General features: G+C 39.8%; 1 protein-coding gene across 1 annotated transcript; it reads left to right on the top strand.

Annotated features, from left to right (window-relative positions):
• The first annotated feature begins 2,244 nt into the window (after positions 1-2,244).
• slc7a10a (solute carrier family 7 member 10a) lies at positions 2,245-25,569 on the top strand. The gene is made up of 11 exons (XM_062390080.1): positions 2,245-2,379; positions 9,633-9,837; positions 11,048-11,199; positions 19,808-19,933; positions 20,257-20,410; positions 20,619-20,742; positions 21,055-21,158; positions 21,303-21,399; positions 21,543-21,692; positions 23,521-23,698; positions 23,782-25,569. The coding sequence occupies exons 1-11, from the start codon at positions 2,268-2,270 to the stop codon at positions 23,880-23,882; spliced, it is 1,503 nt and encodes a 500-aa protein (XP_062246064.1). The 5' UTR covers positions 2,245-2,267; the 3' UTR covers positions 23,883-25,569.
• Positions 25,570-25,661: the final 92 nt, after the last annotated feature.

Here is a 25,661-nt window from a genome sequence, read left to right as displayed (position 1 = left end):
CTTGGGCAAGAATCTGTACCCTGAGTGGACCCCATAGAATAACAAAGTGCTGCGAATAGATGCACTGTGTGAATGGATGAATGTAGTACTGTACTGTAAAGCGCTTTGAGTGGTCATCAGGACTAGAAAAGCACTATATAAATACAAAACCATTTACCATTTAGGTTAACAGGTACAAGTAATTAGTGGAAAATGTCAAGAGCACAATCAGTTCTCATAGGAGATTATACTTTTATTTCTGTCAGGATTGGTGGAATTAGATGGACCAAGGAGCAGAGGTAGTTAGCGAAAAGAGTATTTAATATAAAAAAGAGGGTTTAACTAGACAAACACAAAACCTAAACACTAAAGGAGTTGACAAACTGGAAAGACAAGAACAGGAGGACCAAAACAAAAAGGAAGCTTACACGAGGCTCAGGAGATCAGGACCGCAGCAAAAGACAGCACCAAGTAACACAGCAGGAAAAAAAGACAATGCGACAGAGGACAAAGGGAAGGACAGAAGCTTTAATACACACACGGAGGGCAGGGGCAATTGAACACAGGTATAACACATGAGGACTGGGCTGACAATCAGAGACAGGAAGTGAATACGATACAACACACAAGGAACAGAGACTACAAAATAAAACAGGAAACAGAAACAGAGTGTGCAAACATGAAAACAACTAGAACACCCACAACAGAGATTTACTAAAACAGAAAACACTTTACAATTCAGCTTCAAACATAGACTAAAGTGCCAGATCGTTACAATTTCAGTTTAATGCTTTTGATGTGCACGGTAAATGGGCTCTTTCTAGATTAAAAAGTTAAAAAGACAATGCATATTACCACAATAAAAGGCTACTCAGACTATTGTTAACTTTGCAATGCAATTAAAGACACATAACATTTTTTTTTACGTTAAACTAAAAAAAATTATGAATTCACATTCAGTGCTCACACTCTCGTTGTTATCAGTCTTGTCTTTGAAATGCAGTCCTTGGCTGTCCATTGTGGTATCATCAAGTGGCTGTTTAAATCTGTAAATGAATCCCCTACTCATTAGAGACCCTAAAACCTTTGGCAAACAGGTTTTAGGGAATTAGAAGTTATATTTACAAGTGCAGAGAATACAAAGAGATTATATATATATGGAGCATGGTTTGGTGTACCAGAAGCATATGGGTTGGAGATCCCAGCATAAAGATTGAAAGAAAAGGAACTCCAACCCGACATAAGAAAAATAATTAAAAAATGAACAAATTCCAACACCCTGAAACCATGTAGGGAGAAGAAGAATCTGAACTCAGGACAGAGCCGCTCCCAGTGAAGTCGTGTCTTCGGCTGTTAGGCAACTATGCTCTCCATGCCCCTCAGGCCTCCACTTCTCTGACTGGTTTTCATGATGGATTTCAGGGGCTGCTCTACATCTGAATAGAAACAGGTAGAGAAGAGAGCGAGAGCACGAGAGAGAGAGAGAGAGCAAAAACACATGCCCATGATAATGCACATGTTGAGTCACATGTTACATTTACGTACAGAGTAATCGAAAAAAAGAAGAAAGCTCTGCCTTCTGAAAAGGGGCCACGTCCCCTCCTGGAAATGACACCCCTGCTTATTAGTACATTTGAGCATTCTCATGTATTAAGCTCAAAGCACAGCTGTGCTCTTGGGTTCTATATATTCCAACTAGTTCACACAGCCTATAAATCATGTATGCCACATAATCTGAGTGATAAGTAATGTAATATTATGTTCTAAAATGTACACTGGTCTGTGTGGAAGAGAACTCTGTCTACCCCACTTCAAAAGAATGAGCAGAGGCTCAAATTACAGCAGCACACAATGACAACACACTCAACTGAATCCTGTCTGTACACATTTAGAACTGGAGAAGCAGGACCAAACTGCCGATGTGTGTTCAAAGTTCAGCTGGTTGAGTTAAAAAAGCAAAAATCATAATATTGATACAATATTGAATATTTCATTTCGGATATATTTCTATTTGTGTAAAACATAAAAAGTGGTTGAATAAATATCTGTTGCCTAAAATGGAAAACGTTCACTGCACCTTGGTAACATACATTACTAGCATCAAGTGAGTATTTCATCAATTTACCTGAGGCCAGGTAGCAGCTCGAGTGGAGCGTCGTGCGCATGCGCATGTCCTCCGTTCATCAGTACGATGTTGCAGGGTCGACCCAGAGAGCAGAGCCTGTTTCAGTGTACAGTATCTGGACCGGACCGAGGCGGGCAGAAGGCACATTTATAAGAAGGAGGAGATGGAGGACAACGAGAGCGAGACAGAGAGGAGGGATAAAGACTCGTCCAAGAGCGACAGAGTGACTCTGAAGAAAGAAATTGGACTTTTGAGCGCTTGCGCTATTATCATCGGTGAGTGTCTGACAGCCTTTGTGTGCAGTCGAGCTGTTGATGCGGAGATGCTGTATACAGTGAGGGAGACGCGTATCAAAGGGGAAAGAACTACTGTAACGTGGCGGGTGTGCAGCTGTTGCTCTGTAGTTGAAGTTACAGTATGTTCGCACAAAACTTCTTCTTCCACTTCGGATTCAGGTTTAGTTCTGGTCCTGAGCTACTATTAGGACATCGAGTGGATCTCCCTGCGGGGTCCTTGTGGAGTTTCTGAATGATACGTGGAATTATGGCACTTAAACCGCCAAAATACGCACCGGGGGCAGATTTTACGCACGGGTGCTCCTCCTCTGATGTCTGGATCCAGTCCGGACTCCTGGCTTTTTGTACATATGTGGAAACGGTTGCATCATTCGGTGATTTTCTGAAAATGGGCATGCTTACGTGGCTGAATCTTCCTACGTTCACTTTGAAACGCAAAAAGCAGATCCTCCGTGTTGTTCTGTGCCACAGCTTAGTTAACGCTCGAACTTTGTCTGGGTTAGGGGTTCGAGTTCCCGAGTAGTCTCACCGGCATTAATGCGGTTCCATCCAGTGACCAGCTATGACCAGCCTATACCATAAATGTACTTATATTGCAGAACAGTCACTGTAAAAAATGTCTGTGTGAAGCAGGAAGTTGTTAACTGTGCAAAATATATGAAGGGAACTGGACGTATTGAACGATGCCACACCAGTATTTATTGTAAACAACTTCAGCTACAGCAGTAAATCTACCGGTTATTCTTTATGTGTTATTATAATGTGACATTAATGCGGAGTTCTCCTTAAAGCAGCAACTGCAGCTGATAAGCGGGCTGGGTCTGGATGCATACAATATCTAGCCTCTATTTCTGGAGGCAGGGGGAGGACACGCGACTGACTTAATGAACGGGCACAAAGGCTCTCATGAAGTTATTTTAGTCTGTTCTTCAGTTTAGATACTTTATCTCATTAATTGGTTATTGTACAGCAGGGATTGTTAAACTAACCTGGTAGAGTAGGGTAACGCTGCTGTTCATAAATCAGCATTGTACCCTTTAACCTTTGTTAACATTAATACATTGTCTGAAAGTTCTCCAAAACCACAGTCAGATTAAGATCTTGATTAATTGTTGCATGATGAAGATAACCACAGATGTTCCAACACTGCTGTCTTGAATGTTCCTGGGGGCTTTCCTCATTCTCTGGGTTTTATTGTACATCTTGAGTTAATTAAACTGGCCTAACTTTTACTGCAAGCAGGATTGGACAAAAATAGTCACGAGACATATGTAGTTGAAACGGGTTGTATATAAAAATATACAGCTTGCCCTAACTAAAATAACAGTTGCATGAATGACAGAGTAAATGGCGAATTAAAGGTATTTATATGGTCCTTTAGTCCTAACAGCCATTTAAAGCACTTTACACAAAGAGTTTTATTCACCCATACATACGCATTATATATCGCCTCTCTATCACATCCCATCCATCCATGCACTGACTTATATTAACTGCTCAACAGGCTGCATCTGCAGCACTGGCAACAGGTGAGTTAATGCAGTTGAAGTCCTTCTGATTGTGAATGTTTGTATTGTCGTTTTGTTGTTGGTGATAGATTTGGAAGACTGAATGAATGAGAGAGTAGATGAAGAGATAGCCTCGCACCCTCACATCCCTCACAATCGCTCTTAACTCTGAACTTACAACTTATCTTGAAATGTGACCTTGTGTTTTTGACTTGAGGTTGTCATTCATTAGCCTAACAGATTGGTCACACAGCAGAGCAAGCAGAATCATAAGACAGACTTTAATTGTATGCCTTCGGTGCAAGCTTAGTATCATGAGGCATTAGGAATGTGCAACTTAAAACGTACAGTATTCCCATGACTTCAATAAGTCTCCGCTGTGCCTTTGCAGATAGCCACCGAATGATAAGGTTGAAAACCAAGAGTAGGCGCACTTCTCCATATCAAAGGGATAGCCCAACAAACCAAGATAAATAGAATATGAAGCCAGATTATGGATGTTATAGACTGTAGATCTGGTGGTTTCCACAGTAGTTTTCTTATTGTTTAATGTATGAATATAAAAACCCAACAGGTTCATTATTACAAGTAACAAACACCTTACATGAGATCTCAGTGGAAAGTACAACATAAAGCACAAACTGCTACATTAAGAGAGATTTACAAAGGAAAAGGCAGCAGGGTCAATGCTTCATTACTATTTTATCTTAACGGCTATTGTGCTTTGATAGAAACTGTAGATATGCAATTATTTTTGGTCCACTCTCAACATACAGGACCCCCACAGTCAGAGAGCTTCAATGGCTATGAAGTCTAGTTGGTCTAATTTACGATTGCAACAGTGAAATGAATCATCAAATCACTAAAGCTTAATATTGATCACTTGCCAAGACTTCTCTGAGATGGAGTCACGTGTGTTCGGCTAGTGCACACCAACAACTTGAGTGATGCAACGGGAGACACCCTACACACAGCCTCACTCTGATTAGGTGGAATGTTGAAGCTGTCAGTGTGGCTGTTGGCTGCTGCTTCACTGAATGTAACTACTAATGCTACTGCAAACATTTGGAGCTACACACCAAACCAAGTTTAACGAATCACAATCAGTGATAATATCTACACCAAACTGATTGTACTTCAATCACACTTATAAGAGTGAAGTGTCTTATTTTGGGTGACTTGAAGCATTACTCATATTCAAAACTGTTCATCCTAAACAAAGCTTGGCAAGCTGAAGCACCAATGTGCAAATACAAGTAAGGGGCGAGGCGGCTAACAGGCAGGTAGATTAACCAGTTCAAGTGAGTATAAGCAAATCCTTAATCCAAAAACAGACATTCAGGCAAAACAGGCAAGAAAGGTTGGAACCCTACCGCTGGAATAAACAACACACGATCCAGCAGAGAATGAGTGTAAAAACAAAAAGCTGATCAGACAATAAGGAATAGGTGAGCAGGTGGGTGGGGAAGAGTCAGGTGCTTGTTTAGGAAAGTCAGTGCTACTGAAGAGCAGTTGCAGTGTCTGAAAGGAGAGTTATTCTGTGTCTCAAATTGGTTTGTGCACACTGTGTACTCACTGGCACAGTATGTATATTCCAACAGAGAAGCGTTCCAAATCAATCACAGCCACTATTCACCCACTGGAATTAATGACTGTATATATACAGTATATATCTATATATATTCTAGAAGGAGCATAGTGGTGATTAGATAATGAGTGAATTGACATTTTTCTGAGAACTATAGCTTTAAACCACCACCTGACCTCTTCACTCGGCTGCCATTTTCACATATTTGAAAATGTGTTGGTGGTCCTTCCCTTCCACAAAGTACAGGGCTACTGTTGAGAATGAGAAGAATCTTTTTAAGAGTTTTGAGTCCCACCATCCAGGTACTTATAGTGCACTGCAATGTTGACATACTTGTCAGTGTCAATATCCTTTTGTCTAGCACATTTCACACTTTGGTTTATAAGTTTTAAAGCCAGTCTCCATTTTTCATCTTGCTTGTGTTGTTATATCCTTTTAGTGTTTTTCATCATTTTAAGTGTTTTTAGGGCAGGTGAAATACTTACTTTTATTCTGCATTATTATTATGGGTCTTGCGTAATATGCCCTTGTGTACAGTTTTGTGTTGTTGTTGTTTGTTTTACAATGTACTCTTCTGCAGCTGCTGTAATTTGGACCAAGACAAAGTTCCCTATGGAACAATAAAGTATGTTTAGTTTTTTCCTAAAAAATAGTGGAAATGCATGAATGGACAACCGGTAGATTAGGTAAAGGCAAATTTACGCGTGAATTAAGTGTGACATTATGGTAAATATATCTGATCTGTGAAGAGGAAGTGTTTTACTATCACACAGAGGACTGATTGGGTGATTTTTTACCCTTCTTCATGAACATTACCTCGCCAGTGAAGGGAGGCTGAGAGGGTCAGTAGGACTCTGATTCATGCTTTCAGCTATGATGCCAAACTATATGACATAACAAACACAACACAGGCATTATGTAACTGCTCTGCATCTCACCATGGCCTCCACAATCAAATCTGACAGTGATAAATGCACTGTTCAGACCCCCTCTCTTGCTCTGCATCATTAGAAAGCACTCAGAGCTGTTCTGACAGGGAAGCTGAGATTGTTTGCACCACTGGGCTTTAAATCCATTTAAGCTGTTATGTTTATATATATTTATTTTTTGTTAGGCTCCTTTTGTCTTAATGTCCGGCAATAAGGGCAAAAAACATGCAAGAATGTGCAAAATATTTTTTGCTTAGACAGCTGCTAATGTGTTAGTTTTTGTTTCATCTTTTTTTCCCCTCAAGATGGTGTTGAAAAATGAGAGCCAGGATGGATTAGAGTGCGTGACACGGCCACTTATTAGTCTGTATCTTAGCCAACTGAGCCACTGGGAACATCTCTTTATACCAGATCGGGGGGACAGCTGAGCAGGGACCTAGTGACTCATGTTTCCACCATGTCACAAGGCCTAATTGGCTTGACCAGCTCCATTTAAAAATATGCCTACTGTCATAACCGACCATACATAATTTATATGCATTGTTATACAATTACTGATGCCAGATTTGTGTGGCTGTGGCTAAGCAGGAGAGCGGGTCATTCACCTTCCAGAAGGAAAGCGGTTCGATCCCTTTCTCCCCCATTCTGCGTGCTGAAGTGTCGGTGGGTAAGATCCTGAACCCCAAATTGCCCCTGACGTTTGTGCTGGCAGTGTATGATAGATGTATTTAATAGAGAAAGTGCTCCACATTAATGCACTGTGTGCGTGTGTGTGTGTGTGTGTGTGTGTGTGTGTGTCTGTGTGTGTGTGCTTTGAATGGGTATCTATACTAGAAATACTGATATCTTTGCTGCCAGACAGATTACTCAATTACATATATGGTCTTTCAGGGCAAACTAACATGAATAAGTGAACAGAGTTATATACTACATCAACTAATATAGCCAGGTAGGTCAGAGTTGCTGTGGAGGAAAAGATATATTGCACGGCGCTAAAGCAGGTCCCCATGTTCTCTCAAACCTTTCTTTGTGTGTTGCCCTTGTGTTGAGGCAGTTTTTCCATTTGAATAACAGAGAACACGTCGTTAAGCCAGTGTGCAAAGCAGGGTGGAGAAGTAGACTTCCAGGTCAGAAGAATAAGTTTCTTAGCGATCACCATCCCTAGGTGTATTCAGTTTAATTTTTGATGACAGTATTTACGATGATTATTTGGTGGACACTAACCAGCATCAATCGAAGTTAGCAGATCTCCAAAATGCAGGCGCAGCAAACGCAGCAAGCACAGCGTGTTGTGTGTGTTGTAAAAAACGTGGTGGAGGTAGCGGCAGGCAGGGGTGGGCTGTTACCGCAGCAAAACTTGGGAAAGAAATCTCTGGCCTAAGCTAACAATGCTAACATCCACTGTCACCAAAAATACATATGACCCTGATAATTGTGGTCACTATAATCATGATTTAAAAAATTCCTACTGTTTACTCTCTATCTGTTTTTGCATTGACTTGATTTACTTAATTTAGATTTATGAAGACGTTTCATCTCTCATACCAGCTATTTAACTTCTAACAATGTCAATGATGTCACTGATCATCAATGCTTCTTGCTGTTGCAACAACAGGTATAGTCAGTGGAGTCACCTGAGAGCAGGTGTAGACAGCTGCTGTTTTGTGAGTCACAGGGGGTCAGGTTTGAATGGTTGTTAAATCCTCTGGGAAGAAGGTGTGCTTTTTAGGGGGGGGTAAGTTGTGTTGTGGACATCCTCTGTCAAGGGATAGTCTCTTTACTCCGGTTTCAAACCACCTGTCCTCGCTATGCATGATATGTTAATGTTGCAGCAGTGGCCTTTTTCCTTCATGTGTAGGTAAACTTTGTCTTAACCTGAGGGCTTGACCCTCCGGTTTTAAGCCATGTAAATGAAATTCATGGCCTTAACCAATACCCCTGAAACTTCCCACCAGTCAGTCAGGACTAAAAGACAAAGGGTGGTGCCCTGAGGTAGCTTTGATGTTGTGCCTTTAGGCATTCAATAAATTCGTCTATCATAGTAATATTTAATATTAATGTTAAATATTAACTTAATAATAACTCTGAGGTAGCTTTAATGTCAATTAAAAGTCATTTCAAGGATAAAGAGTTCTTCGAAGTGTGGAGGTTGGCAAAATTCACACTTATGCAACATTAATGACAAAAGAATATGTGTAAAAGAAAAAGATTTATTATGAAAATAACAAAAAAAAGTCAAGTTGCTATCACTTCTACTATTCTTGGATTACAATGACCTTGGTAATAGAGACAACCTCTGACCTTACTTACTGATTTGTATCTAAATATGTTACCTGTTCTTCTGTTACATTTAGTGTTTGTGACTTTCAGCCATATATTTACTTTATCAAATATAATAAAACCAAAATGGTTGAAACCAGTCCAGCACAACGCAGATATATATTGTTGATTTAAGATGTTGTTTTAATGAAGTCACTAAATCAAACAAAATTAAGCTGAAATAAATCCTTAGAGACCTATTTTAAATGGCTGTGATGTTTTAATAAGCCTTTTGGGATTTCTTGGCTGTTTTGTCGTTGACCACAAAACCTTGAAATGGACGATTGAAAAGCCTCAGATATAACAAGGGATTTTTTAACTGGGAAATTCAGTCAGAAACTTAAGTCTGAGGGAGCAAATGTTATTTAACCGAATAGTTAATCCCAAAATTAAAATTCACTCATTAGCTACTCACCCCTATGCAGATGGACGGGTGGGTGAGGTGTTTGAGTCCACAAAACACTTTTGAAGTCTCAGGTGCTAAACTTTGTTAGAGCAGAATCCGATACAATCGAAGTAAATAATGAGTCCCTTCCAAGACGTATTAAAACCGAAAACTAAAACATGCCTCCATACTGCTCCTGGGGTGTCATCCAAGTGTCCACAAGCCACGACATTCATATTCGACTCGAAACTAAGTCATTTACACCATGTTTTATGCCTAAAGGTCCTCTGATATCTTCGGACGAGGTTCATTCAGGGGCCATCAGAAATGCTAACATCTGCTAGCCACTTCTGTTGGACTTTAAAGCAGGTAATGGGTAGATAATGAGTAAATATCCATCTCTGGCTGAACTATACCTTCACATAGTGTGGTATCATTTTTTCTAACTGCAAGCACACTTACAATGGTTTGTAATTAATGTTAATCTTTGCTTTTCTCCTCAGGGAACATCATTGGCTCTGGTATATTCATCTCACCTAAAGGAGTGTTGGAACATGCCGGCTCAGTGGGGCTGTCACTCATCGTCTGGGTTTGTGGAGGGGGGATCTGTGCCCTTGGGTCCATGTGCTATGCTGAGCTGGGTGTCACCATCCCGAAGTCTGGAGGAGACTATTCATATGTGACAGAGATCTTTGGAGGGCTTGTTGGGTGAGCACTGTTTTTTTTTTTTCTTTAAACAAATAAGTCAGACACTATTTCAGCTTTGAGAAGTTTATTGTTATGGATATGCTTCAACAGTAAATTTGAGGTTTGGTTTAGAGGACAGCTTGTCCGGAACCAATCCCCTCTGAAGGTCTTGTGACTATCATGTTGTCATGTGACATGTCAGCTGATCACAGTGTTATTATAAATCTGCTAAGGTCAAGCATGTCCAGCACCATGCATGCCTGTGGAGGAACCTCTTTGGTCCGCTGTGACCTTGTCTTGCTCACTCATTCGCACGTGTACAATAAGGCAGGTGATTTTCTTTTCACCATTAAACCTGGCAAGCAACAGCCATCACAACAGATCAAAAATAACCTCCCCATGTACGGAGGCTTGAGTCCCATGCAGCAACCACAGGTTCGGTTCTTACCCTCTTACCTTACGTTTGCTGCATGTCCCGTGCTCTCACCCTCTCCCCCCTTTTTTTTAACTACCCACCTTTTGAACAGGAATCAGTTTTAAATGCTGAAGTTTAATCATATCCCTAAATGTTGCAAAACAAATAAATATTTAATATTAGCTCTGGATAATCCATAACTTCTGGCACTGGCTAGGGACCACAGATAAAATTTGCCCATACAGCTGACATTGGCTCATTTACAGAATTTTGTCTGTTGATTAATGAGCACTATTCCAATTAAATAAATAAACAAAATGAGAAAACGAAGAAGCAAATCTGACAAAAATCCACAGGAGAGCTCAATAGTTGCAGAGTCATTCACAGCAAGGTGAGGCAATTTCCACCAGCTAAAGAGTGACAATGTCTCCTCATGCTACTTGATGCAATGCTGTGTAGAAATGAAAAGCAGGAAACTGTGGTTGTAATGACAGGGCTCAGTCCAAGTGTGTGTGAAATCAAGATGTAGGGGACAGGGAGGCCTCTTTTCTTGTCACATTAACAGTCGACCATCATCACCTTGTATAGCTGCATCTTCTCCTTATAAATCTTTATATATAAATATCGCATCACCTCTGCCAAGAAGATTATGTTTTTTTTTTAATTTTAATTTCCATTTGTCTGCTAATTAGCAGATTATCTCAAAAACCGTTTGCATGAAATTGTGTGGAGGGATAGGTCACACCTCAAGGAAGAACCCATAGAATTTTATAGCCGATCAAAATAGGTCATCAACCTTGTCTCTTTGTCTTGCAGCTTCCTGTTGTTATGGAGTGCCGTCCTCATCATGTATCCGACCACACTGGCTGTCATCGCACTCACCTTCTCCAATTACGTCTTGCAGCCAGCCTTCCAGGACTGCCTGCCTCCATACATCGCCACCAGACTCCTCGCCACCATCTGTATCTGTGAGTCATAAACAAAACATCTTTTAGTCCAGTTGAGATTAAGTCATAATTCAATAGTTATTTTGTTTAGTCTATGAAGTTTGCATTTCTATTATATTTATGATGATCCTCCAGTCTATGTACGTGGCACTTATTTCTTAATGTTCAGTCATTGTAACTTATACTAATCAAATAGTTATTCTGTCGATCCTAACAAACAAACGTAAAACACATGGAGTCTGATGCAAAAGAGGGTATTTCCATGGCACAGGCTACGCAATACTGTCAGATGTCACAGAGTGATATTTTGATACAGAATAGTTTGCTCCAATTACAACCAACATTGGCAGGATTCTTTCATTGTGGGGCTATAGAAAAAATATCATTTTGTGACATTAACATATTACAGAGTGCACTTTAAATTCTTTGCAACATTACATATTACATGTTAAATCTCACTTAGGTAGAATATAGCCTTTCCCAAACAAAAAACAAAGTATGCACTGCAAGGCATTGTTCCACTATGAAAAAGTAAGGTTTGCATTTAAAAACAAAATAAAGAGCTTTTGAAAAGGCATCTTAAAATAAAGTGCTTAAACTACATTACACATATAAACAAGTCCAGCTACATTCTTGTCATGGCTTGAATATATATTACGAGACTGTCATAGTTCATACAATGCTGACGGCCGCTATCTTCATTTTAGAATTCCTCAATAAACGTGCTCTCAATTTCAGTATCTGATCAACGCCTTCCCTCAAAACTGTGGAGAACAGCAATATGTACCAAATAGCTAATGGAAAAAGCAGTCTGTGCACGTATGTGGGCATCATGCCAGCCAGTTTGGTCTTGTTTGCTCTGGATGGAGAAAAGGAAACAGGGGTATGGACAGGAAAGGCGTAGCAATCTGTGCATGAGAGTGTGGCATGTGTCAGGCTAGCTTTAGCATTAACAGAGCACACCTCCACTATTTTTAGCGACAGAATGCTGCTGCTTAGTTAGGCCAGTCGCCCCCTCTGTGAGAGTGATTGTGTGTTGAACCAGTTTGTGTGTGTGACTGCACACGTGTGTGCCCGTGTGTCAGTGTCAGAGTCAGACTACATAATGGTGCCAGCCTTTGAGGACGCCGCTAATGAGAGGGTGTGTCTAGGCCATTGTGCATTGTTTCAGAGGGGTTTTCGTGATGCTCCTGTTACTGAGCACCATGGTAACAGGATATGGGCAGGACACCTTGCAAATCAAAGATGGCCAGATGACATGCTGGTGGCCTGTTTAATTTCCCTATTGGCTGCTTTGTACCACCCCCCCATCCTCCTCCCTGGTCCACAGCATAGCACTTCAGAGCAACAGGGACTCGGACATTGTAGACAGTTGTCTGTACTTGTATGAGCTTCTGTATGCATGTCTGAAGCTTTATCAGCAACTTGAGCAGCAGAAGTGTCCGATTCTGATCAGATGGAGAGGATACTTCTGTGAGCACCACAAGAATCATGGATGATAAGATAAATATATGTTCAAATGTCTTTCCAAACTGTTGCTCCAACATGCTAAAACATCAGAAGTTGGTGTAGGTGGACGTGTGACTCCTCTATAAGCTGGGGATGACTGTTATAATCCCACCTTCAGCAATTACTTAAAGCAGAGGATGGATTTATTTTTTCATTCAAAAGTCACATATCTTTTAGCATTAGGGTTTACAGCTCTGGATGCAATGAGATACTTTTTCATGTGCTTATCTTAAATGCTTCAGACATAAACCATCCACCATGTTCTGACAAATAGATCAGGAATAACGTATTTTATAACATACTCCTGTGACTTATACTGATACAGATTCAGGGTATCGCAATTAGCGTTAACTTAGGAGAGAAAGAAATGCGCATTTATCCATTTATGTACAAAATACTGACATTCCCATAGTGTCAATTAAGATTAAAATTAAGATGATTTATTAGTCCCAAACACATGCACAGACATGAACAGGCACACTCATGCAGGTTGGGAAATTTAACCTCTGCTTTTGACCCATCTGGTGCAGGACACACAGAGCAGTGAGCGACCATGTACGGCGCTCGGGGAGCAGATGTTAGGAGAGTAAGGTGCCTTGCTCAGGGGCACTAGACAGGGTAGGGAGAATCCTCTTGGATTTTTGGACAGATAAAAAAAACGTCTTTTTGTTGTTTCTCCTTGGAGTCGAACCAGAGACGAACCAGAGACCTTTTATGCCCATAGTCCAAGTTTCTGCCACTAGAAAGCATACACAGCCCCATTAACAGCTAACTTGCTATAACCTCTACTTTTAACAACATCGTCAGACTGCAACTAAAAAGGCATTTATATAGTGGTATAACATTCTGGAGTGTTACGTTGTTTCATAAAGTATGTGCCGCCTGAGATCAGTGTTACGTGACTTTAGGAAAGAAATGTTTCCGCTTTCAAGTATAAACCGTCAACACAGCTCTGTGTTGACAAATTTTCTGAAAACACTCAGGGAGATTAAATGGATTAAATGTTAACTGCACTGCTGAGTCTTACTGAAGCCCCTGTAGAGTCAACTGAGATTTTCCCAGCTAAGGGTCCACGAATGTGAGTCAGCCTAGATTACAAACAAGACAGCACTCAACACACCAGCTATGGACACTATAATGTATAGTCTCAGTGATCCATGCATCAATTACACATCCCAACTCACTTATTCTGAGGAGAATACACAGTATCAGCTTCTGCTGTTCATTCCAGCACAGCATGGTGCCAATTTTAGTCACCACATGTGGGTCTGCCACGTCAGTCCGCTGGTGCAGCAGAGGAAGAAAGAGAAGGAATAATATGTTTCAACGGACCAGATGTTACATTCCACAAAAACAAGCGTAAGGAATTATACCATTATTCAAATAAATATTCAAACTGCCCTTTCCATTTCATTTTAATTTGATGACTACAAATCCTGATCATTCCGAGCAATCATTAGAACCTAATTTGAATTTCAATCATTTATATTCTAGTTATGGCAGAGTTGTAGAGACAGAGAGTAGCATGCAACCAAGGTCACCCATGTGAGCCACACCGGAAAGTATTTTCAGTTGTAATCATGATAACAAAATATGGATCATGTCTGTGTTTACTCATCTCTTCTCTCATGAGGTCTTTCCAGCAATTCATGCATGTTGGGATGAACGTGCATATGGAACCCTATGTCTTTATTTACACATCTCCTGTAACGTGAAGTCTTTTCAGCCATGCTTGTGATGATGAATGTGCAGGTGTGAGTGGTGTCAGCAGCACTCAAAGTCAATAGTACAGAAAAGAACTGTCACGTGTTTCAAAATTAGAGCCTTGTGCCTTGAAAAGCATAGTTTATCTATGGTAAATCGCTTCAGAATCTCGACACAGTTCGAAAGTAGGGTATCGAGCCTTCCATCCCTACTCTGTTCACGTACGATAAGTTTCCCCATACTTCAATAGTTCCCATCTGGCAACACTTATTCTAATGCATCAAACCTGTATGAAGGGAAAAGGTGATTATATCTCCAACATGAAAGTGAATGAAAAATTCAAATAGACAGCATCTTTTCTGTTGAAGACACAAAAACAATCAAATGTAAATGCAGCACAGTAACAAAAAACTGCCATCTAAAGGAAAGAAGAATGTTCCTGTGGTTTCTGACTTTAACAAACGACACACATTGTCTACACACATCTCTGAACTACAGAAGAGAAAAATAACTCCTGTCATCCAGGGATTCTCAATATATTTTGACTTTTGCAGCAAGCTGATACAAGTCTAGTTGTTGCCCTAGAGCAAAACGGTGCAAAACCACAAATGAACTCACACGTCAACAGACAATAAAGTTCACATATTAACATGTGACATAATTATGTGTTGTCTCAAATGTCAGTTGGTCTTTGCAGGCCTCTTAGCTTTATTTACTTTAAGAAGTTAGATTTGTGGTGTGAATGGGAGTTCACATGTACAAAGATGAACAGTAAAGACTTGATGCAGCTTTCCTTTTATACTACTCTGCATAGCTAGCTGTACCATGCCGTCATCGTCAGTATGTGTATGTGTATTTCACCCAAAGAAATTCAGTGTATGTAGAGTAGTCTGCAGGGATTCTCGGGTCAGATATATTGTGTTCGGCAGGCAGGATCTGGAGGTTATTGCCAGTTCAGTGATTCCAGTGACCAGGAGGAGGCGTTCCTGTGGAAGCCCCCTGATAAATCTGCAGAGTTTGGATCAGAATCCATTAAAAGTAAAAGCAGTAATAAGTTTAGCATTCTAGTGCTGAGGCAGCCTTCAATAGAAGTTGTGACAGCAGGACACAGATTTACCTGCGTTGTCACTTTCAAAGACAGCTGGCACCTCCTTCCTGTCAGGGATAACACAGAGGGGAGATGGGGGGTGTTTCACTGAAACACAGGAGCGGAAATGTGTGTAACACCACGAGGGTAATTGACTATAAAACACTGTGGTGTTGTGGGCTTGAGAAAGCTCTGCCCAGTGCCACCAAATCCTCCTGCCAAAAATGCACGTGTGTATGTGAGTGTGTCCGTGCCAGCGGAAGCAGTTTGTTCGGATTTCTATGGTAGGAGGGCAACCTTGCGTCGTTGATGGATGACATGGTTGATAACACCCATGCCCATATATGCCCATATACGTGCACACACACAGTGCTGTGCTACTCTTGCAGGAGACTGCACTAGTGAGTAAAACCAAACAGACACCAGGAGAGAAAGTAAGAAGTACAGTTTCAATAAGATATACATAGAGGAGAGAACCAAGAACAAATATCAAGATGAAGAGATCAAAGACAAGGGACGGGGCAAAGAAAGACGAGAGTCTAGACAATCTTAGTGACCCACACAATTCAATCCTTATACCTAGCTCTTCTTTTGAAGTGTAACACTATTCTGACCAATGATCATTAAGTGGATAAAGGCCAAGATAGGGGTGTTCACAAACTATATGAACTTCACCGCCCATAAGGCACATTCACCTATTTCCAGTTGATATAGTACATGATAACAGTGGGTATACGTTAATGTCCTTTTTTCATAAATACCAATCATTAGAGTGGCCTAGCTAAGCAAAAGGTCACTGCCTCTGGAAATTTACAAGAAAAGATGTGTATTGGCTTAATTAATTAATGTTTACATTAGATTTGGTTTTGGGCAGCCTTAATTTTGTTGAGCACTTGGGGGTGTGTGCAGTGGTTCACTTAAATCAACCAAATGTGTTTTATTTCCATAGAAAATAAAATAGCTGTATATGCTGGCACCTAAATTAAATGTTAAACTGAGGTTTGATAATTATTTTGTATACATGTACAAGGTTGGGTTCGGCTGTTGGTTTTTCAAATTAAAATCGAATAAACTTAATTGTTTCCGTAGAGAAATTTGTCTTGTGCCCAAGTTTTTTGTCGGACTGGTTTGAATTTATGTCAACCGGTTTCATCGACACTCATTGTTACGACAAGGTTTGGCAAATTAAAAAGTCACCACATCAGCAGACCAATAGTATGCCAATGATATTAAAGCTCTAAATCTAACTTGTATTATTTTCAGTGTTGTAGTGATTAAGTCCAAGAGTTGTGACTCCACTTATGTACAGGTGACTGGGACTTGAGCATTGACTAATTTGATACAGAGGTTGAAGACAAGACTTTTGGGTTAGTTTTAGACATAACACTTTGGCATAAGCTATTGATAGTCATGTGAATAGTGTAATTATTCAATTACATTCAAGGGCATGGATTTATGGATTCAGATGCACAACATCAAACGCTAAAGAGACTTGCTGAAGAGACGCTCGATTTGTGTCTTTAAGGGCCTTAATCTTTGACTCGGGAAGAAACTGGTCAGAAAGATAACAAACAGCATGTCTGAAAGGGTCTTATAATATAATTTCTAACAATGTCTTTCAGAATAAAATGTGTGGTACAGTGGTTACAGAAGAATTAATTTATATAAAACAATAATAAAACTATACAAAAGTTTTCAAAATTCCCCTCTGTGCTGGCCCAAGTCATACACATCACTTGGTTTACCTGGGAAGCCGGCTCTTGAGTTCTAGGCAGCTCTAGGACCATTTGTATCCACTCTGTTTGGCTCAATATGAATTCTGCTCTTGAAAAACTAAATAATATCTTCATGGTAAAACTATCATTTTACGATGGTGTTCTTCTTCCGTTTAATTGAAGACAGTTGCTAGAAACCTGTATATAACAGTTAGATTACTGCCATCTACTGGCAAGTGACTGGTACTTCTCCATTTAAGAATTTTGTGTGACAAAAATTCGCAGAAAATAGAAAAAGCAGTATCTAAAGGCTGCACATTTATGTATACAAATCGCTGTACTTTGTTTGTGGATTGTGTCAACACATAAATGTAATATGACATTTTGCGTGTCACCAAGGATCTACAAGAGATTCACAAATATATTGAGTTGTTTATGAATAATGAAATACCTGTCGTTATAGAGGCAGAGATGCAGATATATAGATATGTTTTGAGCTACGTAACTTGAAGTCTATTTTTGAGTAGTTCTGAGACACTTTTAGCAGTCAGTCTGACGGTACAATTTGGGGAGCAGGGGCATACATGATGACGTCCTACAACAAACACACACTCTCTATGCAAAGAGGAAACAGAGGGTAGGAAGTGCTCAATTCCTTCTGTCTGTTTGTCAGGAAAGATGTTCTTTTTCTTCTACTTCTTTGTGCTGACAGAAGAGGATTGTAGAGGATGTGAGAAAACATAGTAGCCTTAGGGTTAGTGTGAAGGCCTCACATGACTATAACAGTCCCATGAACAATACGAATGAGTTTATATACAGCAGACTATCATACTGGTATATGGAGATTGATTTTTACATTTATTTAAAAAAAAGAACATTTCAAAAGATGAGAATAAAATGGCACTTTGAGTTTATGGTCCACTTCAGTCATTACTCTCTTAATAACAGATAATTGGGCAATCCTGATACATTGTCGCTGCGTTTTATCACTGGAGACTGCTATGGCACATACCACTGTACTTTTTATAACAAAGTTGGCTGGCCAGCCCTGTCTAAAAAAAGGGATGGTCATTGGAAGATCTATATTTACAAAACAATCATTGGGCTACTGCTATTATAGCTCTCCTCTCTCATCAGCTGAAATTGTAATAATCTCAATACCCGCTCCCAGAGCTGGCTTTCATTATATCTACCTCGTGTTAACACTAACTTGGGGAAGACAGCTTTCTATCTTTAAAGTTGGCCTCATTTATTTCATTATGGGAATTCTAGAGTCTTGTTTCATGTACAGCTTGGTTCTCCTGCAGAGATTGTAACTGTTAGTTGGGTTAGGCTTAACCATAGTATTTTATAGTATTTTATTGAATCGTCAGGGTTGATTGTTTGTGACCTTTTCCCTTGTGTTGCTGTATGTATATATGCATATTTATTTTATTTCTTAATTATTTATTTATTTTCTCAATGTAAATAAGGGTCTTATTCCTCAATGTGTTTTCCGAGGTTTAAATGAATTATCATTGGAAGAATAGCGATTTTTTAAAAAGGGTGATAATTATCTTAATATAAGGCATAATGAAGTTTTGCGTTTGATTTACTTCCTGTTTTGCACATCAACATGTCTGTTCATTAACCAGCACTTGTGGACTTCTGAGGCCTTGCAGAAAAACATCTAAGTCACTATGAATTTCATTCAATCATTCTGATATTAGCTGACCACTTTTATTTTTCAGTTAAAAATCTTCATCCTTCACTGTAAATGAAATTACACACGCAAGTTAACATACTAACTTTTTTAATAACAGTGCAAAGAAATCGTACAGCAACTGACCTTAGATAAGGTCAGAGGTGCTGACACTAATCCAGTGTATTTGAGACTGCAAGTTAAATCAACAGCCTAATCTAGCCTAACCTAAAGGAGCTCTTTATATCTTCAGCCATGTTGTTTTTTACAGTGTTTCACATACCCCCATAGAATGAATTGTTATTCAGGTCCATACGAGGGCTTACTGTTGGCATGTTCACTGGGCATCACAATGACTCTCTCCCTCTGCTCCAATTTCACTGAATCTTGAAGCATTATCCATGTGTTTCAACACGTAAAAAATAGCTTAGAGGGCTGCACAGACCCACAGAAACATGAGACTTTCATGCTAGGCTACAGAAGTCACAAGTGGTTTTCTAGTTTTTTTCATAATAAACTTAACAAGTATATAACACATGCCCTATTTGTACTGAAACTAACTTTGGTGGTTAAATAAAGTCTCTTGTGTCCTGCACAAAATGTCACTACAAATAAGATTGACTTGTTTTTTCCACACATCCCTCACTTTCTATAGGTATGTTTGTCTTACACAGTCTACATTCAGCATGTTTAGATCTTAATTTTTTTAAATCATAACCAGTAATACACAGAGGCAGTATTGTGGGCCTGAGCCCTCGTCTGACCAACTGATGCTATGAACACAGAACGAGTGACATTGAAGTTAGACTTCAGCTGGTGATTATCAAACTTCAACCAGCTGATTAAAAACCCTGTTGCTTTTAACATGAGGTTCAGGTCTTATTTCATAAAAGTGTATTTATTTCTTCTCTTTGTGTGTTTGTGTGCGCACAGTGTTCCTGACCTGGGTGAACTGCTCGAGTGTACGCTGGGCAACCAGGATCCAGGATATTTTCACCGTAGGAAAATTGCTCGCGCTGGTACTCATCATAGTGGTGGGACTCGTCCAAATCTGTAGAGGTACACACACACACACACACACACACACACACACACACACACACACACATACATTGTGGTTTTGGTTTGATGGTTATTCACAATTTCATCAAGAAAGGGGAAAAAATTTCACTGTAAAGCTCTAATGTGGATGAAGCCATACTGTACAGTCGCCTGTTTAATCAGTTAAAAAGTGGTGTTAAATATTAATACTCAATAATTGTGAAGCCAATAATCAGTGAATTCTATTTTTGTACTCTTCTATTAGAAATGTATGAGCCACACAAGGTCATGACATCATTACTGTTTCAACTTCTGCTGATTTTCATCTCTCCTGTCTCCAGGTCACTACGATGCCCTGCGCCCCAGTGTGGCCTTTGAGTTCCGTCAGGACCCCTCAGTGGGTCAGATTGCTCTGGCCTTTCTCCAGGCCTCCTTTGCCTACAGCGGCTGGAATTTCCTCAACTATGTCACGGAGGAGATTGTGGAGCCACGCAAGTACGGCACACACACAAAGAACTTTCATATGTCTTCAGTACTTGATATGAGCTAGTATACAATATACACCTATGTCTATAATGCCGAACATAATATAGACATAGAACTATATAACTTTTTTTTATTGTTTATATTTTTACATAATGTCTTGTTTAATGCCATGTAAAGCCTACACAAAGCTTACTTACAGTATATCACTATTTTTCAGAAACCTGCCTCGTGCCATCTACATTTCCATCCCACTGGTAACACTGGTGTACACTTTGACCAACATTGCCTACTTCTCCTCCATGTCCCCTGAGGAGCTGCTGGCCTCCAATGCTGTGGCAGTGGTGAGCATGTTTACGCAGAGCATATATCAGTTTATTTACTGATGAACAAGACTGTCAGTTGTCTGGAAATATAATCACTGAAACTGTTGAGCCTCTTGAAGCTGAAATTCCTCGCATGAGACAGCGACTCAATTTTACTCAATCAGTAAATAAGTAAATATAATTATTTATTTATGTCCCAGAGGGACATTTGGTGACACGGTCATATGAGGTCAGTTTGTGACTTTTTTAAGTCCTATCTAATAAGAAAAAATGAAAAAATCTGTAGAATTCAATGATACATATAATACATTAATCACTATGTTGTTCCAGACATTCGGGGAAAAGCTTCTCGGGATGTTTTCCTGGGTAATGCCAATCTCGGTAGCACTGTCCACATTTGGAGGAATCAATGGATATCTGTTCACCTCCTCCAGGTAGAACACACATACACATGTTGGTTTCTTCAAACAAACCACATGCCAAATAGTTTGAATGACCGTATGTGCTCAAAATAACACCTACAAGTAGGTCTCAGTAGAGCGTATACCGCCTCTTAACACAAATGGGTCTATTTGTAGATTGTGCTTCTCAGGGGCCAGAGAGGGTCACCTGCCCTATCTGCTGTCCATGATCCACCTAAAGAACTGCACTCCCATCCCCGCCCTGCTGGTCTGTGTAAGTACTGTACCGCCAGGTTTGTCTATTGTTTCAAAAGCAAACGGGAAAAGAGAGTCCCCATTAATATGATGCAATTTTTTATGATTTTTAAATTGGTATCAGATATTCATGATCCTTGTGCCTGTGTTCATGTCCCACAGTGCGCTGCCACGATATTCATCCTGTGTATTGGAGAGACACACAACCTGATCAACTATGTGTCCTTTATCAACTATCTGTCCTATGGGGTAACCATCGCCGGCCTCCTCTACCTTCGCAAAAAGAGACCCAACCTGGTCAGACCCATCAAGGTACACTAACCCATGACACACATAACCATAATGACACAAACAAGATGTAACCTAAGACGATGTCAGACAAGAATCCCAGAAAAGGTTTGGGCATTTTTAAGAGATCGGTTAGAGCCAGGAGGAGGCAGGATATAATATATGAATTCCACTGTGGACATCACATTTTTTATTAAGCGCTCTCAAATCTTGTTGTCGTTCCAATTTTACATGTGACAAATGTCTGGAGTAATGAACTCAGACATTTGCATTTTTACAAACAGTCCCTCTGGAAAATGCAGTGAAATTTGCAGTGTCCAGTTTATTTTAGCTGTAAGAAATAACACACTGTTATCTAACTATCAAGTCATAAGTCTCTACAGTTCACTTCAAAGTAACTGAAACAACAAAACTCAGCCAAAACTAATGCTCCAATATCAACCTTTCAACTCATTGTCTGTAATTGTGCCAAATATTTATGCATTGATCAGTGGCAGTGGTAGTTACAAATATATTAAACAGCATGAACATTTTAAAGCTGCATAAATAACGTTCAACTTACCTTCCCTTCAATTTCCTAATGACTTATTTTCTTTACTTTCAACATCAAAAGGTTTATGTGGATTGTGATTGTTGTGGCCACATCTGGAAAACCCATGAGGGGAACGTTAGTATTCTGGGGTTTCTGGTCTACGTTAATTAGCTAACTAATGTATTGACATGATGTCCATACAAACTGTGTTTTCAGTGTCATGTTCAGTTAGGTGTTTTAAACCATTAACCTCAATGAGAAAACAACTCATTGATATTTTGAGTTTGTCACTTCAGCTGAGCAGTGTCTCGTCAGTGAATGGTAAAAAACTGAGTGTTGAGTGACAGCTGTCATCACTGTGAGCTAAAACATTTATGTCACACATAGCTTTAATTCGTCATTTACTTTTGGTAAATGACAACATTGGCGGTGGATAATATTAGAGTGCCCCCTAATGTCTCATAGGGAAACTACATGATTTGTTTGTGTGTGGTATTCTGACAGAGGCAGAATAACATACATTATTTTTCAAAATAATAAACATATGAAGTTATGAATGATTTTGTCCTATGTATATATTTGTAAAGGTTCAGTGTATAAAGTTTAGTTGACAGGGATTTATTGGCAGAAATCTTATCATCCTTGTGATGTTTTTACTTGTGTATAATCATCTAAAATGTACAAATTGTTGTTTTTCTGACACTAGAATGGACTCTTTATGTTAAAATACTTTATATCAGGAGCTGTTCCTCTCTACAGAGGCCGCCATGTTTTTTAGTATTCCAAACTGGACAAACTAAACACCTTTTGAGTTTTTATGACGACTGAAGTTTACCACGGGTTCTCTATCATATTTGGACGGGAAGGGTGAGGTGAGGGGTATTCAGCTGCAACATGCAACTTCACCGCTAGATGTCACTAAATTCTACACACTGAACCTTTAAAAATCTATTATATGGCTCCTCGTTTCCTTTTCACAGGCCAATGTGTCCTCAGGCAAGACACTAAACCCCAAATTGACGTGACGGGTGGGCCAGCAGTGTGTGAGGGATGTGTGATAGAGAAAGCACTGCATATAAATCCATGCACTGTATGACTCTGTGTGTGACCGGGTGAATGGCAAAACTGAAACATTAAACAATGCTCATCAAGACTAGAATATTCATATATAAGTACAGACGATTTACCAATATGAAGAAGTATGAGTTTCCAAATGTGTTATTTTGTCAAATGTTTAATAATCGGTTACAGATGGAGAAATCGATGGAATGAATCAGTGACTGGAGTGAAATCCTGTGTTTCTGATTTTGTTTTGTGCAGGTGAACATGTTGATCCCCATCACCTACCTGATATTCTGGGCAGTGCTGCTGTGCTTTAGTCTCTACTCTGAGCCGGTGGTCTGTGGCCTGGGCATGGTCATCATGCTTACCGGAGTCCCTGTGTACTTTGTGGGGGTTCACTGGAGGAACAAACCAAAATGGATCCACAGGGTAGTCGGTAAGTTGCTGTAGAGTACATATTGAGATCATATTAAGTTCCTCCGGCTTTTTAAAACACCTTCTTTTGGCTTTGTTTTGCAGAAAAATGCACGTATGTGGGCCAGAAGCTGTGTTACGTGGTGTTTCCTCAGGGAGACCCTTCAGAGACTGAACCCCTCACTTCCTCCAAAGCCACGGACTGAGCACCACAATGAACCAGGAACTCCCTCTTTACTTTAGCAGCTGTACTTACAGTTTTTGCGTTATAATTTTGTTTGGTCAGTTTTTGAATGCTGAAGGGATGGTTTTACCTAAGTTCATCCATGGGTGCAGCCTTAAAGGGTCTGCAATGAATCCTCCCCTATAAAAGAAGTGGATGGTTTAATTAGGACACTAGCACGTTAAGCCCCAAAGCTAGGGCGTGTTTTTTTTAATTTGTCTGTTTGGGAGTACTGTCCTTCCATTCTCCTCACCAGTATGCCAGGTTTTCTCTTTCATACAGATTATCATCTTGTATTCTCCCTTCTACTCACTAAAGGAGCTTCCATCTGCTTCACTTCCAAGGTCTTTTACTTTTGTTACCTAAACTAAATCTAATGTGCCTTATGAAACGTGTGTGTTGGAACCCTGCGTTGGTTTGTGCGGGTGTTTGGACAGCATCGTAACTTTTATGAAGTAAATATATGCAAGCAGTTTCTGCCCATAGCAATATTTCCATATTACTGCTGCTATCTTCAGTTCTGTTAGACTAATTACTCACAAGATGTTTACTGCTTGTCAACTGGGGATGAGTATTCTACCTGGCAACAATGCCTGGCCATGCTTTTTTTTGTGAATCTCTCTCTGCCGCTTTCTTATACTATCATTCATTTCTCATGAGTTATACTTTTTCACCTCTCCGTTCTTATAAGAGATGTACACAGTGACACTCATCTTTCCCAGACATATCTAAATGATAGTGGAGTGTGTGGCTTTATCCTGGGGGACGAATAACGCTCTCAGGTATGAATAAGCTGCATTGTTGCGACCCACGATGACAGACTGGTCTTCTGTCTTTTTAATCCTTAGCCGTCTCTTCTGTCTTTTGAGTCGAGCACAAGCCTTTGTTGAAACTTTGGTGCTTTGGAAATGTCCTCATCTCCGGGAATGCCACTGTGAAAGAAGCTTGAACAGCCAAGACTTGTTATTAGATTTCAAATATTTCATCTGACGTGATGATCAGTGCTTACCACCTACGTGTTGTTGGATCCAGTAGCAGCATCAGCAATCACAGATAGGTGGAGTGCTGGCAGTGGACCCTGGCCCTGTGATTTTTTTTTAGATCAACTAACTGTGATACCATTTAAATAATATGGTAGAATTAACTACAGTCCCACTAAGCTTCTTTCTGTTGTCCTGTCCCAATTTAAAGTTCACTCCAAATGATTTGGGTCAATTAATCTCCTTTTTGAAGTTTTGATACCTTTGTCTGTGGTCCTGAAGATATTAATAATCTTTCATAACTCTTGTCTAAGGTCTTTGTTGTTTATAGAACAGAAAATATGAAGTTTGGGCCTTTTAACATGATGTAAACCAGCTGGTTGGTACCTGGATTAAACCTTTTTTTTCAGGACAAAGCGACTGGGATTTTATCTCTCCATCATACCCATGGACGCACACTTAAGAAAACATGTCTGTCTGTAGTTTCCAGGTGCTGCTAGCTCAGTTGAGATCTGTAAATACTAAAGAAGAAAAACTGTTACAAATGTTCCTGGAACTCCTGAAAGATCATTCCTCAGACATGTTTTACATGTACATACTGTACAACTGATTGGTGTACCTCTGTTTTGTAAAAGTGTAAACTTGAACAAGAATAACAATGTAATTGCAAATTAAAACAACAACGTCTGAGATGCATCACTGTTTTGGGGGGTAGGAGAATGGTTTGTGCAAAATTGGCCACTCACTAAATGTATTTTTAATTACTGAAAGGATAAAATTAT

The sequence above is a fragment of the Platichthys flesus genome, chromosome 1 (assembly GCF_949316205.1).
Source record: "Platichthys flesus chromosome 1, fPlaFle2.1, whole genome shotgun sequence".
NCBI lineage: Eukaryota > Metazoa > Chordata > Actinopteri > Pleuronectiformes > Pleuronectidae > Platichthys > Platichthys flesus.
This window is presented reverse-complemented; position numbering and strand designations above follow the sequence as displayed.